Consider the following 18,302-nt stretch of genomic DNA (forward strand, 5'->3'; position numbering starts at 1 on the left):
CGCCAACCAGTTGGTGAGAGTCGCAGCTGACATGCAAAATTTCCTTAGTCTTCTGAGAAAGTAGAGGACTTTCTTAACCATAGTGTTAGCATGGAGGGACCAGGACAGGCTGTTGGTGATCTGGACACCTAAAAACTTAAAGCTTTCAACCATTCTACTTCATCCCCATTGATGTAGACAGGGGCATGTTCTCCTTTACGCTTCCTGAGGTCGATGACAATCTCCTTTGTTTTGTTGACATTGAGGAAGAGATTATTGTTGCCGCACCAGTTCACCAGATTCTCTATCTCATTCCTGTACTCTGTCTCGTCATTGTTTGAGATCCGACCCACTACGGTGGTGTCATCAGCAAACTTGAAAATCGAATTGGAGGGGAATTTGGCCGCACAGTCATAGGTGTATAAGGAGTATAGTAGGAGGCTGAGAACACAGCCTTGTGGGGCACCGGTGTTGAGGATTATCGTGGAGGAGGTGTTGTTGCCTATCCTTACTGATTGTGGTAAGGATTGTGGGCGGCACGGTAGCACAGTGGTTAGCACTGCTGCTTCACAGCTCCAGGGTACCGGGTTCGATTCCCGGCTCGGGTCACTGTCTGTGTGGAGTTTGCACATTCTCCTCGTGTCTGCGTGGGTTTCCTCCGGGTGCTCCAGTTTCCTCCCACAGTCCAAAGATGTGCGGGTTAGGTTGATTGGCCAGGTTAAAAAAAAAAAATTGCCCCTTAGAGTCCTGAGATGTGTAGGTTAGAGGGATTAGCGGGTAAAAAATATGTGGGGGTAGGGCCTGGGTGGGATTGTGGTCGGTGCAGACTCGATGGGCCGAATGGCCTCCTTCTGCACTGTAGGGTTTATATGATGATTTATATGATGATTATATTATATGATGGTCTGCGGGTCAGGAAGTTCAGAATCCAGTCGCAGAGGGAGGTGCTGAGGCCCAGCCATGGAGTTTGGAGATGAGTTTTGTGGGAATAATGGTGTTGAAGGCTGAGCTGTGGTCAATAAATAGGAGTCTGACATAGGTATCCTTGTTATCTAGATGTTCCAGGGTTGAGTGCAGGGCCAGGGAGATGGTGTCTGCTGCGGACCTGTTGCAGTGATAGGCAAACTGTAGTGGATCCAGGCAATCCGGGAGGCTGGAATTGATTCGTGCCATGACTAACCTTTTGAAGCACTTCATAATGATGGCTGTCAGAGCCATTGGCCGATAGTCATTAAAGAACGTTGCTTGGCTTTCCTTTGGTACTGGCTTGATGGTCACCTTCTTGAAGCAGATAGGGACCTCAGATTGTTGTACAGAGAGGTTGAAGATGTCTGTGAATACCCCCGCCAGCTGGTCCGCGCAGGATATGAGTGCTCATCCGGGCCAGTCGCTTTCCGTGGGTTGACCTTCAAGAAAGCTGCTCTGACATCTGCAATGGTGACCTCAGATGCAGGTTCACCTGGGGCTTCCAGGATGGAGGACATGCTCTCGCTGACCTCTTGCTCAAAACGAACGTAGAATGCATTGAGCTCATCAGGGAGGGGTGCGTTGGAGCCAGCGATGTGGGACCATGTGGGAGCAGGGCAATATTGATCTGGCCAGTTCCTGATACTCAGACCACACTTCCATGAAATAGACCTGTGGATATTTTTATGTTTGTGGAGCAGCAAGAGAGCAGCATTTAAAAGTAAGGCTTACATTAACACTGCAATGAAGTTACTGTGAAAATCCCTAGTCGCCACACTCTGGCGCCTGTTTGGATCAATCCACCTAACCAGCATGTCTTTCAGACTGTGGGAGGAAACCGGGGCACCCGGAGGAAACCCACGCAGACACGGGAAGAACGTGCAAACTCCACACAGACAGTGACCCGAGCCGGGTTTGAACCCGGGTCCCTGGTGCTGTGAGGCAGCAGTGTTAACCACTGTGCCACTATGCTATGGGGTTGGCTTTCCCTTTTAACAATGTACTACTGAGGATTACAACAGTGCAAAATATTCATCTCCAAGGAACCAATCACTTGTAGCTCTTAGAAACCTATGAAAAGTGCTTTGTAACAGTTGTACAAACTCGAAGCATTAACTCGGCAGGTCTGTCAGTAGATGCTGACAGACCTGCTGAGTATTTCCAGCATCTTCTGTTTTTGTTTGCATATGAATGTCATTGTGCATGGAGTCACTACCCTTTAAAAGCACCGTGTTGCATCCCTGGGAGTTCACTGGTAAACTGTGATGTCTTATTGTCCATGTAAAAGTGCAACCTGTTGATAGATTGTGTTTAGCCCACTGAGTGCCGAGTGTTCTTGAGTAAGAAACTGATTAACTTTGTCCTCTCTGCACCTCATTCAATTCCTATACAGCCTCGGCCAAGCTCTGTATTTATCCAAGCTGTCACACCTCTCGTGTGAATAGCCACCATTTGCTCCTGAGGTGAATTCTTCACATTTCCTCTGCTTCAACTTATCCCCCTTTCCAGTCCCTGATGATCTGATACAGAGAGACATCCATGCAGTGACCCTGAATGTTGCAACATAAACCATCGCCAGTGTTAGTAATAAGAGCAGAGAGGGCTGACTCTGCCATTCAATAAGATCGTTGCTTATCTTCTACACCAACTCCACTTTCCTTCCCTTTCTCCAAACCCTTTTCATTCTGCGCCCAAAAGTCTTATAAATCTGTCTTAAATATGCTGATCAACTGAACATTCACAGTCCTTGGACTTCACATGGAATGGGAGGAACAAAAGATTACCAATCACAATCTTTAAAGGGGCAGAAGGAGCCCATTCGGCCCATCGAGTCCGCACTGGCTCTCTGAAAGAACATACTACCTAGTCCCTGTCCCCTGCCTTATCCCTTTACCTTGCACATTCTTTCTTCTCAGATAACAATCCAATTCTCTCTTGAACACCTCGATTGAACCTGCCTCCAACACCTTCACAGGAAGATTGTTCCAGACTCCAACCACCCTCTGGGTGAAAAATATTTTCCTCACGTCACTTTTACTCCTTTGTCAATCTGTGCCCCCCTCGTTCTTGATGCACTCTTGAGTGAGAGCAACTTCTTACTAATGACCCTGTCCATATCACTCAGGGCTAGATTGATTCCATGGATGAAAGGGTTGTCCCAAGAGTAGAGATTAAGTTGAATGTGCTTTTATTCACTGGAATTTAGGAGAATGAGAGGTGATGTCATTGAAACTTTTAAAATGTTTGGAGAAAAAGTTTCTTTAATCATTAATTATTCCGGTGTTTCAATGCGTGAGATTTTTACAATTTTTTGCACAGCACTAGTTGACAAGCGGGATTATCTTTGCCATTTTTCCTTTATCTAAATGTTTCCTAGATTGATACGTTTGTGTGTTTTGATTTTTCTTTATTGTAGGGAAGGCTGGTGGGGCCACCAAGTCCAGCAGTGAGCGATCCTTCAGTCTTGAGCGTCTGGGCTCCTCAAACAGACCCAATAAATTGTACGTAAATCTAATGAAACAAGAGGAGCTGATAGCACAGAAAAAAAAGGAAATTGAAGCCAAAATGGAGAGAGCCAAAAAGGACAGCTTCACAAAACTGCAAGTGACGTCTGCTCAGTACGTGGTGCTTATTTACCTCCGACAAGTATGCCGTTCAATTCACTTTTAATTTGAGCTTATTGAGCGGAGCAATGCTACTACCACGGATGGAATACATTTCATTTTAGGCTCCAATTGATAATACATCAGGTACAGCACGGGGTTAGCTACAGAGTAAAGCTCCCTCTACACTGTCCCCCATCAAACACTCCCAGGACAGGTACAGCACAGGGTTAGATACAGAGTAAAGCTCCCTCTACACTGTCCCCATCAAACATTCCCAGGACAGGTACAACACGGGGTTAGATACAGAGTAAAGCTCCCTCTACACTGTCCCCCATCAAACACTCCCAGGACAGGTACAGCACGGGGTTAGATACAGAGTGAAGCTCCCTCCACACTGTCCCCATCAAACACTCCTGGGATAGGTACAGCACGGGGTTAGATACAGAGTGAAGCTCCCTCTACACTGTCCCCATCAAACACTCCCAGGACAGGTACAGCACGGGGTTAGATACAGAGTAAAGCTCCCTCCACACTGTCCCCATCAAACACTCCCAGGACAGGTACAGCGCGGGGTTAGATACAGAGTAAAGCTCCCTCCACACTGTCCCCATCAAACACTCCCAGGACAGGTACAGCACGGGGTTAGATACAGAGTGAAGCTCCCTTTACACTGTCCCCCATCAAACACTCCCAGGACAGGTACAGCACGGGGTTAGATACAGAGTAAAGCTCCCTCTGCACTGTCCCATTTTTGCAGTTGAGCCAAACACGTTTAATTCACCATTGCACCAGAGTTAACAATTTCAGTTGTTCCACACAGTCCATCAGCTGAGTTAGGTGTGTTATTTATTACTGTTGTCTCTTCACTGCTGAAATCTAGGCTAAGTTCACCAAGCTAATTTCACAAAGGATCCTTGAGATCAACTTGTTGACTGGGTTGTATTTAACCCGCTGCACAAGCAAGTTACCCGAATGTATTCCCCATTTGGACATAATTTTTAATCACTTTTCTGGTTGGGTTGAGTTGATTTTGGGAAGACATTGTATTTGTTGTGTGTGAAGTATATTTTCCGAGTTGAATTCTGAGACTGATGTTGAGCCTGGCTCTGTTTTTGATGGTTTGTCTAGAAATCACCCTCATTCTAATTATTCTACAGAGATAACGACCGAAAGAACACATCCAACAAGTTTGCCAATGACGGGAGTTTCCTGCAGCAGTTCCTGAAGATGCAGAAGGAGAAAGCAAGTCCAGGTAAGGAGATTGTGGGGTCCAGACGGATTTAACTTACTGTAGAGACGTCAGCTATACAGAGCAGACCTCAGAAGGATCAATGATAAGGGGTATTCCTGTTCATCTGAGTGCCCTTGTGCTGGATCAAATAGGCTTCCTGCACCTGACTGCTGCATTTATGTGTAGGTTTGGCCTCCAGTGCAGTTTCTCCCCACCTCACTTTCCATGCACTGACCTGGTCTCCTATACAATGAATCATCGATAGTCACAGGGGAGGTGCCTGAAGATTGGAGGGTGGCAAATGTTGTACCTTTGTTTAAAAAGGGCTGCAGGGAAAAGCCTGGGAACTACAGGCCAGTGAGCCTCACATCTGTGGTGGGTAAATTGTTGGAAGGTATTTTGAGAGACAGGATCTACAGGCATTTAGAGATGCAAGGACTGATTAGGGACAGTCAGCATGGCTTTGTGAGTGGAAAATCATGTCTCACAAATTTGATTCAGTTTGTTGAAGGGGTAACCAAGAAGGTAGATGAGGGCAGTGCAGTTGATGATATCTACATGGACTTTAGCAAGGCCTTTGACAAGGTACCACATGGTAGGTTGTTGCATAAGGTTAAATCTCGTGGGATCCAGGGTGAGGTAGCTAAATGGATACAAAATTGGCTTGATGACAGAAGCCAGAGGGTGGTTGTAGAAGATTGTTTTTCAAACTGGAGGCCTGTGACCAGCGGTGTGACTCAGGGATTGGTGCTGCGTCCACTGTTATTTGTCATTTATATCAATGATTTGGATGAGAATATAGGAGGCATGGTTAGTAAATTTGCAGATGACACCAAGATTGGTGGCATAGTCGACAGTGAAGAAGATTATCTCGGATTGCAACGGGATCTTGATCAATTGGGCTAGTGGGCTGATGAATGGCAGATGGAGTTTAATTTAGATAAATGCGAGGTAATGCATTTTGGTAGCTTAAACAAGGGCAGGACTTACTCAGTTAATGGTATGGGGTTGGGGAGAGTTACAGAACAAAGAGGTCTAGGGGTACATGTTCATAGCTCCTTGAAAGTGGAGTCACAGGTGGACAGAGTGGTGAAGAAGGCATTCAGCATACTTGGTTTCATTGGTCAGAACATTGAATACAGGAGTTGGGACGTCTTGCTGAAGTTGTACAAGACATTGGTAAGGCCACACTTGGAATACTGTGAACAGTTCTGGTCACCCTATTATAGAAAGGATATTATTAAACTTGAAAGAGTGCAGAAGAGATTTACTAGGATGCTACCGGGACTTGATGGATTGAGTTATAAGAGAGGCTGGATAGACTGGGACTTTTTTCTCTGGAGCTTAGAAGGCTGAGGGCTGATTTTATAGAGGTCTATAAAATAATGAGGGGCATGGATCAGCTAGATAGTCAATATCTTTTCCCAAAGGTCGGGGAGTCTAAAACGAGAGGGCATAGGTTTAAGGTGAGAGGGGAGAGATACAAAAGGGTCCATGGGGCAATTTTTTCATACAGAGGGTGGGACAAGCTGCCAGAGGTGATAGTAGAGGCGGGTGCAATTTTGTCTTTTAAGAAGCGTTTAGACAGTTACATGGGTAAGATGGGGCATAGAAGATTGAGGGGAGATTTGATAGAGGTGTATAAGATTTTGATGGGTATAGATAGAGTGAATGCAAGCAGGCTTTTTCCGCTGAGGCTAGGGGAGAAAAAAACCAGAGGGCATGGGTTAAGGGTGAAAGGAGAAAAGTTTAAAGGGAATATTAGGGGGGGCTTCTTCACGCAAAGAGTGGTGGGAGTATGGAATGAAGTGCCGGATAAAGTGGTAAATGCGGGGTCACTTTTAACATTTAAGAAAAACTTGGACGGGTTCATGGATGAGAGGGGTGTGGAGGGATATGGTCCAAGTGCAGGTCAGTGGAACTAGGCATAAAATGGTTCGGCACAGACAAGAAGGGCCAAAAGGCCTGTTTCTGAGCTGTAATTTTCTATGTGAAGTCTGCACTTGCTCCTCAGTGTCAGTGTTGAAAACCATGGAAGACCAACTGAGGGTGCATTAGTTATTGTAATATCCTATAGTTTCAGGACATGTTCAGTTAGCTGTGCATCTACTTCAGAATGTGGGTGGGACTCAAAAATTTTATTTCTGGAATTCCAATAAGTTAATCACTCTAATGTTTAACTTGAACAGGGTTGGGGTGGTTGGTCTGTATTGGGTGGGATTTCACTGCAACTTCCTGTTTTGTGCTTTTGACTGAAGCAAGTTTGTCTTTGATTGCAATGTGCGAATCACCGATACTCGATATTCTTCTTCCCCTGAAGGGGTGCCAACAAGCAACAGCAGTAACTCCACCAGCCCCTCAGGAACCCAGGTACAGAAGAGGCAGATTCTGATCGGGAAGCGACCTGGCCTGGGAGTGGCATCTTTGGGAAGCACGTTAGGTCAGTTGAAGAACTACACCCACGCCAAACAGACGCCAATCGCAGCCCGCCCGAGTGTTTTCCAGTCGCCGGATGATGAAGAGGAGGAGGATGAGGATCTTGAACAGTGGGCAGAAGTGAAAGGTAACTTGCATTGCTTAATCTGCACGAATGTGCCTTCCTGTTTAGCAGTTTCTGCTGTACTAAGACGTTTGCTGAGAGGGTATTTGTTTTACCCCATTTCTTCTGAAGGCGCTGTCTCGCCCTGGAATCCAGTCCTATGGCTCCCTGCAGCAGAAGAAAAAAGAATCAGCTGGGGTCCTACCTGATTGCTATCCAGTCTGGTTTTTCCATAGTTTATATTTTTCCACACTGGTACCCTATCATATGCAAATTGGCATTTCTACATTACAGTACTAACTGCACTTCAAAAGGATAAAGCCTGGAAACTTGGGAAAGACATTGGGGAAGTTTCATGCTGCAGTTCCATTATAGCTGAGAAAAACTTGCAGTAGAGGAGGGAACTGGGGAGGTAGGGCAAAGTTTTATTTTGTAGTTGATCAGTGATTAGATTATTTGTCATTGGCGCTGTTTATTTTTATGGTTTATTTATTAGTCACAAGTAGGCTTACATTAACACTGCAATAAAGTTACTGTGAAAATCCCCTAGTTGCCACACTCCGGCGCCTGTTCGGGCACACCGAGGGAGAATTTATCATGGCCAATGCACCTAACCTGCACGGCTTTCGCACTGTGGGAGGAAACCCACGCAGACACGGGGAGAACGTGCAGACTCCGCACAGACAATGACCCAAGCCAGGAATCGAACCCGGGTCCCCGGCGCTGTGAGGCAGCAGTGCTAACCACAGTACCGTCCCACTGGTTTCTGCACCAGTAACCAGATTGTTGTAGAAAATCAGACAGCATTCTCTTGAGGGAATGCACAAACTGCAATCGGTAAATGCAAAGGATTTATGTTTATGTAGTGTCTTTCGCAACCTCCCAAAGTGCTTTACAGTGAATGATTTTAAAGTGTAGTCACTGTTATAATGTAGCTAACACAGCAGCTAATTCGTGCAAACAATATTCCCACAAACAGCAATGTGACACCTAGATCATCTGATTCTCAGTGTTGATTGAGTGATAAATAATGGCCGGGACATCTGTGGAATTCCTCTTCTCGTCTCTGGATCTCTTACACCACCTGAGAGGACAGACAAAGCCTCAGTTTCAATATCTCATCAGGAAGTATGGCACTGGAAATGGGGCTGTAAGACCTGGAGTTCATTAGCTTAAACTGTAAGATTTTAATCGATTATAATTGTTAGAATGAGTTGGGGGTGCTAATCTAAAAGGAATCTGCTTTTTCGACTCGCTACAGACCACTCTGGGTATGAGTATGTTGCAACAAGTTTCACAAAATTTATGAAGTTAATTGCAGTAAGTACAAAATGTCTTTGTGACTTCCTAGTGACAGCTGATGCCTGGAACAAGTTACTTAAAAAATAACCAAAGAATCCAAGAGGTACACAATCTTAAACTAATATGGCAATTATAAAATTACAGTATGTTTAAAATCCATGTATGGTGATGATTAATGTGTTTAAAGTTGAGGTTGCAAGATCTATGTGACTGTTCAAAAGAAATTAAAATGACAGAACTACAATGTTGATTGCAGAACCCACGTCCAAAGTTACAAAACCACAGTAAAGTATAGGTCTGTTATATACTTTGAAGAAAAGTGACTGTTTCTCTTTAAGGCATTTTAAATTACAACGCTAAGGCAATTGAAGACATAGAACTGTAGCTTGAGATGATGGCACAGTGGTTAGCACTGCTGCTTCACAGCGCCAGGGACTCGGGTCACCATCTGTGTTGAGTTTGCACGTTCTCCCTGTGGCTGCGTGGGTTTCCTCCAGATGCTCCGGTTTCCCCTCACAATCTAAAGATGTGCAGGTTAGGTGGATTGGCCATGCTAAATTAACCCCAATGTCACGGGATTAGCAGGGTAAATATTTGGGGTTACGGGAACAGGGCCTGGATGGGATTATGGTCGGTGCAGACTCGATGGGCTGAATGGCCACCTTCTGCACTGTAGGGATTCTGTGATTCAAATAATTTTATTTTGCACAGTCCGCTTTGGAAAGGATGAATGTCGAACCACCTCCCAGAGTCCAATCTTTGCAGCATTTGCTTTGATGTGGAGTTGCCGATGTTGGACTGGGGTGGGCACAATAACTAATCTCACAACACCAGGTTAAAGTCCAACAGGTTTATTTGGTAGCATGAGCTTTCGGAGCGCTGCCCCTTCATCAGGTGAGTGCCTAATTAAGGAGCAGTGCTCCGAAAGCTCATGCTACCAAATAAACCTGTTGGACTTTAACCTGGTGTTGTGAGACTTCTTACTGCATTTGCTTTGATAATTAAACAGCAGCTGACCTCACATTTATCCTGTAATCAAGTCAGAAAATGTAACAGTGGGTTTCCTCCAACATTTTCCCCGTAGTAAAACCATAAAACATAACCTTACTTTGACCTAAGGCAATATGGCACATTTCACTTGTCAAGGATGATTGTACCTAAAGAGAGGAGGCTCTCATGCTGTGATGCTCGTGCCTTACACATTGAGTTAATTGATTAACACACGTCGGTTCCTTGATGATTGCAGATAACTAAAACTAATTATTAAAGATGGGCTTCCCTATACCTTCTGACTGTGAGAATGCTACCCACTAAACCACGATCGGCCCAAAATGATTCAGGACCATTGAAGCTCCCATTTCCACTCTGGAGAAAAGGGTCTATAAATGACAAATCTCCACAGGTTCAGAAAGTAAGGTTTAAAACTAAGAATCCTTCCCATGGTTTCGGATTTAATTATTCAAAGAAGAGGAAGGGAGTTCTCCTCTACGTCCTGGAACTTCTGTCTTTCAATCCACGTCATTAAAACCAATGATCTCATCATTATCGTATTACGCGTTGTGGGAGTTTGTGGCTTTCCTCCCTTACACAGTGACTACACTGCAGAAGTCTTCAGTTGGCGTGGGAGTGTTTTGGGACATTCTGAAGTTCTGAAAGGGACTATAATAATGTAGTGTCAAATGGGAAGTTGGGAGTGTTTTGAAATGGATTTTGTGCCAGGAGAAATCCAATATGTAGAATTATTTTGAATTGGATGTCCCAGATTAATGGCGGTGTCAGGAAAATGTACTTCTCCAGCGATTGCCAGTGGAGCTGATATCAAGGGAACGGCTTCAGTGAAAGGAGACAGCTGCCTCCACGTGCTGGCAAAGAATTCCCCTAAAGTTAGGAGCAAGTAGGTTTAATTATTTCTATCCACTTTTGCCTCCATGCCCCCTTTCCTGACATCGCAGCGGGGGATTCTTGTTGGGGATTCAGCCCCACAAACACGCTCTGGTACCTTAGTCATGTAACATATATGTGCTGGAGAGCGAGTCGTAGTCGGGTATTGAGCCTTTCGGAACATCACAGCCGAGAGTGATCCTCTCTTTACACACGCACTCCCCGGCAATGACCACCGTTAGTGATTGAGAGAGGAAACCGTAGCTGATTTCTATTTTCCACCCTAGACATTGGAGGCCATCTACCGCCTCAGGAGCTACCCTGGCTCAGATCAGCTAACCACAGCCCGCAAATCAAACCTGAGAATTTAGACCCCCATGAGTCTAGAACACAATAGGCTTTGACTCTATCTACACTAAGTCATTGGGGGAGCAGTCATTTGTGTATAGGGGTGGGTTGGAGGAGAGAGTACTTTGTCTTCTCCTCTCATTAACAAATCCAGTGCCAGCATGGAGTGTTTTACTCTGTAAATGTTCTCCATATTGGCTTCGTCCTTCATTTAACCCGTCCTTTTCCTGTATCCTGCTCTTTATCACCAACCATGCTTGTAGACCTTGTTTGCTGTTGACTATTGGGTGTGTGAGTTGAACTCAAGTACTGATAGCCTGCTTAAAGTTTCACCCCCAGAGGAGCCGGAAGTCCGGAGCGTCGCTGAGAAGTTGGCAAAATACGTAGCGGATGGGGGCCATGAGGTTGAAAAGCTCGCCATTCAGAACAACAGGGACAACCCTGCCTTCTCGTGAGTATCATTGTTCTCCTCCATTAGTCAATAATGTAGCTCATATAAAACAGGCACATGATCTGCATTGGAGCCAGTATTTACAACTCCTGTCAGTGCCAGTGTTTACAAGGTTCAGGATAAAAGCAAATTACTGCAGATGCTGGAATCTGAAACCAAAAGAGGAAGCACTGGAAAATCCCAGCAGGTCTGGCAGCATCTGTAAGGAGAGAAAAGAGCTGACGTTTCGAGTCTTTGTCTTTGACAAAGGGTCACCTGGACTCAAAATGTCAGCTCTTTTCTCTCCTTACAGATGCTGCCAGACCTGCTGAGATTTTCCAGCGCTTTCTCTTTTGGTTCCCAGATCCGGTCCCTTCAGTGCTCTCCAGACCTGTACAGTCAGGGAAATGCAAAGTGAGGAAGCTGATTTATCTGTTCCGAGGACCATGAGACAAATGAGGATGCGGGTGAATAAATCCCCTGTAAGAAGCTTGCAGTATTTTGTCGAACGCGGCGATTTCCTCACCAGGAGAAAAAACGGCAAAAATCATTTCCGCCTCTTTTTTTTTTGGCAGGTTTTTGTACGATCGCAACAGCCGAGCTTTTCTTTATTACAAAAAAAAGGTAGCTGAAATCAAACGAGAGAAACTGTCTGCTCCGTCAGTGCCCAGGTCACCCGTGCCAACCTCCACCACCCCTGCTTCGTCATTACCAAAAGGTAGGAGAATCGGAAGGGGACAGTCTCTGTCTTTAAGACTCATCTTGTGCATCAACGTTCAAAACTGCACAAAGTTCAGAGGGCGGCGCTGATGCCAACACCAAGCGGGTTGTTCTGTTGACCTTTCCCCTCTTGGACTGGATTGAAATCCAGCCAACACAGCTAGTAGCTTTTCCCCTTAATTGGAAAATGTGGTTGTTTTAGTCTCGGCTCCGTAACGGTGCCGTATGCACACTGCCATACACGTGTTGTCTGAGATTGAATCTACTGTGGAAGACCACTCTCAGGGTCTTGTTGGGGGAGTTCTCTGGGGCGTTCATGCACTGTATCTGTCTGATATAGTACTGGGCTGATGTTGGTTTCAGCCTGGTGTAATCCTGTGTAAATTTTAGTTACATCTATTGAACTATGAAAAATGTACTCGCAACTCCATGCACACAATTCACAAAACCACCCCCACCCCACCACATGTAACTCCAACCAAATCCCCCTCCCCACGACTCTTCCTGTCCCCCGCAAACACACACGCACACTGTGCTTCTTTATTTATGCACAGAAGCTAAGTTTTGTTCTATTAGTAGTTACATTAACTTCCCTCTGGAGCAGGGGAAATTATGCAGACAAAATTAGATCAAGGCTTCTTTTAGCTTTTTAGTCTGAGCTAGAATCATCAAATTGTTCTGGAGGAGGCCATTCAGCCCATTGTGCCTGTGTCTGCTCTTTGAAAGAGCTATCCAACTAATTCCACTCTTCCCTGCGCTTTCACCATAGCCCTGTAAAATTTTGCCAGCATTTTAAAAATGTTTCCTCATGTCCTCTCCAGTCCTTCTGCTAATCATTTTATGTTTACGTCCTCTGGCTTCTGCCGGTGAAAACAGTTTCTCTGATTCACTGTTATCAAAATCTATCATGATTTACTCACCTGTAGTGACCATCTTAGCTTCCTCTGGAGAACAAATTCCAGCCTCTCCAGTCTTTCAACTTAACCGAAGTCACTCATCTCTGGAAACATTCGAGTAAATCTCTGCCCCCTCCTCAAGGCCGCGACATCCTCCTAGAGTGTTTTTCTCAGGATTGGATACAATGCTCTAACTGGGGCATTAACCCATTATTACAAAAGTTTAGCATAACTCCCTTGCTTTTGTGTCCTGTAGAATCATAGACCATCACAACACAGAAGGCCCATTGACTCTCCATGCATCTCTTTGTAAAAGCAAAGATCTCCTATGCTTTTTGCACAGCTTTCTTAACTCGTCCTTCACCTTCAAAGACTTAGTTTTCTATTTCTTGGTATTTTCACTGAAGTTTCTAATTTGTTGGTACCAAGAAGACACAGTCGGAGAAATCCGGTTTTAAATTGGGACAGGAGGAGTTCATTCAGCCTTTGAGCCTGTCCCTTCATTCAGTTAGATCATTGTGGAACATAAGAACATAAGAAATAGGAGCAAGAGTAGGCCATCTAGCCCCTCGAGCCTGCCCCGCCATTCAATAAGATCATGGCTGATCTGAAGTGGATCAGTTCCACTTACCCGCCTGATCCCTATAACCCCTAATTCCCTTACCGATCAGGAATCCATCTATCCGTGATTTAAACATATTCAACGAGGTAGCCTCCACCACTTCAGTGGGCAGAGAATTCCAGAGATTCACCACCCTCTGAGAGAAGAAGTTCCTCCTCAACTCTGTCCTAAACCGACCCCCCTTTATTTTGAGGCTGTGCCCTCTAGACAGTGTGTGTGGAGTTTGCACGTTCTCCCCATGTCTGAATGGACTTCCTCCGGGTGCTCCGGTTTCCCCCAGTCCAAAGATTGACAGGTTAGGTGGATTGGCCATGCTAAATTGCTCCTTAGTGTCAGGGGGATTAGGAGGGTAAATAGGGTACGGGATGGGACCTGGGTGGGATTGTTGTCAGTGCAGGCTCGATGGGCCAAATGGCCTCCTGCACGGTAGATTCTATGATTCCAGTCTTGAATGACCGAGTTCTAATTTTAAATTAAATTCTTCCCCCTTGTTCTGGAGTTAATCTGCATCTGTCATCTCAAATCTCTATTATTTTGAAGACCTCAATTAGATCACCCTCTCAACTGTCTAAACACATTAATACACATTAAGTTTATCCACAAAACAGCAAACTAGTTGACTTACTGGTGATCAGTGTCACTGGTTAAGACACTAATAATTCTTTCTTTTGACCTGATTACATTTGTAATTACAACTTTAAAAGTTTTTCCAGGTAGTTAATCTGGCCACTTATTAGCATTCAGGCTAATGAAGATGGAAGATGGTAGACAGTCAGTGATCCACAGTTTAGAGTTAGTGGGGGTTATGGGTGGTGTATGGAAGGGATGTCAGACAGATGGTCCATCAATGGGAGGAAATTGTGAATTTTTTTGCCACTCCTTTTTGTTCTTTTTGTCCTGTTATTAGAGAGTCTGTGAAGAAAAATAAGCCAATAAGCCTAAGAGATCTATGCTGATGTTTATTTTCATCATCCGCTTCCTCCCATTTCTCTTGCTCTCACCATGTCAGCAGATCCCAGCTCTTTTTCCCACAAGGAGTTTCCTATTTTCCAGTTAAATACACCAATGCTATTTACCTCAACCACTCCTTAAAATAGCAAATTCCACTCACTGGGTAAGGAGATTTCTCCTGAATTCTTTATTGGATTTATTAGTGACTCTTTCCTGTTGCATTGTTTCTGTTGGAAGGGAGAAATTCATATTATAGGGGAGGAATTAGTAACTAGCCATAGATTGGGTGCACAGGTACAACACGGGGTTAGATACAGAATAAAGCTTTCCTTACACTGTTCCCATCAAGCGCTCCCACAGCAGGTACAGCACGGGGTTAGATACAGAGTAAAGCTCCCTCTACACTGTCCCCATCAAACACTCCCAGGACAGGTACAACACGGGGTTAGATACAGAGTAAAGCTCCCTCTACACTGTCTCAGTGAAGTAGATTTTTTGAACACTGCCTACAGAATAACCAGTTAATGCCCAAAGATTTGAGCTAAGTGCAGTTGTGTGGGACACTGTCTCCATTAAACCACTTGAGTGTTATTTAACCGATGATCTCGCTGTATCCTACTCTTACCCATCCAATCTTGTAGACCTTGTTTGCTGTTGACTATTGGGTGTGTGAGTTGAACTCAAGTACTGATAGCCTGCTTAAAGTTTCACCCCCAGACGACCCGGAGATCCGGAGCGTGATTGAGAAGCTGGCGAAGTTTGTGGCTGACGGGGGTCCAGGTGTGGAAGAGATGGCCATTCGGGACAATCGAGACAATGCAGCATTTTGGTGAGCACAATGTTATCCCTGCTGTCTGGTTTGTGCGGCTTATAGCCACTTAAGAAATGATGAGAAGCTTCCATTCACATCGCGTCTTTCAGCCAGTGACGTACTTTTGAAGAGTAACCACAGTTGGAATTGCAGCATAAGAGACTTGAGAAATAAGAGCTGGAGTAGGTCACTTGTCCATTTCAGTCTGATCCATTGTTCAATATCATGGCCAATCCTCATTCTCAGTTTCACTTTCCTGAACTATCCCATGTTGCTTACTTCCCAAAAAGATTTCGAACTCAGTCTTGAATGTGCTTACTGACAGAGCATTCTTTCTGGGGTGGAGAATTCCAAAGATACACAACCCTCTGAGTGAAGAAATGTTTTCTATTCTTGGTCCTAGTTCACCCACCCTTTAATTTGAGGTGATGTCCCCATAGTTCTAGACTATCCAGTCAGCGAAAAGCAGCTGGTCAGCATGTGGAAAGGGTCTCTCAAATCAGAGCTAATAAACATAGCAGCTAACATTTAGGATAGAAAGAGTTAATAAATCAATCTTACCCAACATGAGGATTGTGAGCAGTTGATCATATGTGACAGGATTTGAAGTGAAATTGAATCATGATCCATATGCTTCATATAAATGAAATCAATAATAACAATATTGAAATAATCTGTTGCATTAAAATAATCCATTGAACTCTTTTTTGATTTGATTTATTATTGTCACATGTATTAACATACAGTGAAAAGTATTGTTTCTTGCGCGCTATACAGGCAAAGCATACCGTTCATAGAGAAGGAAAGGAGAGAGTACAGAATATAGTGTTACAGTCATAGCTAGGGTGTAGAGAAAGATCAACTTAATGCAAGGTAGGTCCATTCAAAAGTCTGACAGCAGCAGGGAAGAAGCTGTTCTTGAGTCGGTTGGTACGTGACCTCAGACTTTTGTATCTTTTTCTCGACGGAAGAAGGTGGTAGAGAGAATGTCCGGGGTGCGTGGGATCCTTAATTATGCTGGCTGCTTTTCCGAGGCAGCGGGAAGTGTAGACAGAATCAATGGATGGGAGGCTGGTTTGCATGATGGATTGGGCTACATTCACGACCTTTTGTAGTTCCTTGCGGTCTTGGGCAGAGCAGGAGCCATACCAAGCTGTGATACAACCAGTAACAATGCTTTCTATGGTGCATCTGTAAAAGTTGGTGAGAGTCGTAGCTGACATGCCGAATTTCCTTAGTCTTCTGAGAAAGTAGAGGCATTGGTGGACTTTCTTAACTATAGTGTCGGCATGGTGGGATGAGGACAGGTTGTTGGTGATCTGGACACCTAAAAACTTGAAGCTCTCAACCCTTTCTACTTCGTCCCCGTTGATGTAGACAGGGGCATGTTTTAATTAAGCTTATAAAGCAAAAATGTGCAATTTGTCAGTACACTGACTAAATAAATCAGTAATATTAATGAAAGAATGCAGATTTGGCAACATTAATGTAACTAGCAGTAAGAAAAACAATGGTTGCCAACAGAAATATTCAAAATATATCTGTTTAATAGAACATTCAATTATACATTGTATATGAATCAAGCTGTCCAGGGTTGGACTGACGCCGAGTGTTGGGCCCACATTTGGCGTTCAACCAAGTTTTGGCATTTAGCTAGTGCTGATTTAAGCTAAATAAATCTTCTTGGATACTATGGCAACAAGAAGCAATCAATGCCAAGAGGTGGACTTCCGCTAATTGGAACAAACTAATTAAATAACATTATTAAAGGTGGCAGATTTTAACTGATTGAAAATACTATCATGATTAGATTGACACATTAAATAATAAATGGAATCACACTTAGCTAATTAATGGGCTGAAACTGTAGATAACAAAATTGTCTTGTATTTTGGCATGAAAGACGGGATCTTTTGTGAAAGCTCTGTGGTACTGAGGTCTCCCTTCGGCCAAAGTTATTGTCTTGTCGTTTTGGATGTCGTGTTTGATTTTTCTATGTTTTTAATAAATTAAAAAATAAATTCTGTTACGCTTTAAAACGGAGTCATTTTACTTTGCATTTTCAGAATTACTTGAGTTTTTCTAAAGATATCCGGCTACCGAATCGAAATTCCTCACTACACAGTATCTGCCCTGTCAAGTTCTTGAGAATTTTACATAAATCAATAAAATCTGCCACCTCCACCCCAATAAGGCCCATGGACGGCCTCCTACCCTGCTGCCAGTTGATGCCCATAAGTATACTATGATGTGGAGTTGCCAGCGTTGGACTGGGATAGGCACAGTAAGAAGTCTCACAACACCAGGTTAAAGTCCAACAGGTTTATTTGGAATTACGAGCTTTTGGAGCGCTGCTCCTTCATCAGGCGAGTGATCCGAAAGCTCGTGATTCCAGATAAACCTGTTGGACTTTAACCCGGTGTTGTGAGACTTCATAAGTATGCTGCCTGAACATTTCTGATTTTAATCACTCTACCATTGGCGGCCGTGCCTTCAGCTGCCTGGGCCCTAAGCTTTGGAATTCTGTACCTAAACCCCTGCCCTCCTTCAGGATGCAGCTACCTCATTGACCAAACCTTGGGTCACCTGTTCTGATATCGCCTTGGCATCAAATATTGTTCGGTAATCCGACCCGCAAAGAAGCTTGGAATGCTTTACTATTTCAAAGATGCTATGTAAATGCAGGTTATTGTTGTGGCCAGTCTGGGAGCCTTTAGGGATGATGTGAAGGTCAGGGTGTTGAAGAGCTTTTCTGAGGTACCAGAGTGGAAATATTCAATTACGACAACACACTCGCAAACAGAGATTGTGAGGGGACTTGATAAGAATTTAAACCATGTCTGCATGGGTTTCCCCCCACACTACAGTGATGTGCCGGTTAGGTGATTGGTCATGCTAAATTGCCCCTTAGTGTCAGGGGGACTAGCAAGGGTAAGGTAAATATGTGGGGTTACGGAGATAGGGCCTGGGTGGGATTGTGGCCGGTGCAGACTCGATGGGCCAAATGGCCTCCTTCTGGC

The 18,302-nt window shown here is 44.4% G+C and overlaps 1 protein-coding gene across 1 annotated transcript in view; it reads left to right on the forward strand.

The window, feature by feature from the left end:
- sugp1 (SURP and G patch domain containing 1) overlaps nt 1-18,302 on the forward strand; it is a 35,905-nt gene that overhangs the window by 2,602 nt on the left and 15,001 nt on the right. The window contains exons 2-7 of the mRNA XM_078198589.1: nt 3,362-3,563; nt 4,709-4,803; nt 7,103-7,345; nt 11,180-11,303; nt 11,858-12,000; nt 15,177-15,300. Of these exons, the coding sequence (XP_078054715.1) occupies nt 3,362-3,563; nt 4,709-4,803; nt 7,103-7,345; nt 11,180-11,303; nt 11,858-12,000; nt 15,177-15,300 (931 nt within the window). The remainder of the gene's footprint in view (nt 1-3,361; nt 3,564-4,708; nt 4,804-7,102; nt 7,346-11,179; nt 11,304-11,857; nt 12,001-15,176; nt 15,301-18,302) is intronic.

The sequence above is a fragment of the Mustelus asterias genome, chromosome 26 (genome assembly GCF_964213995.1).
Source record: "Mustelus asterias chromosome 26, sMusAst1.hap1.1, whole genome shotgun sequence".
Classification (NCBI taxonomy): Eukaryota; Metazoa; Chordata; class Chondrichthyes; order Carcharhiniformes; family Triakidae; genus Mustelus; species Mustelus asterias.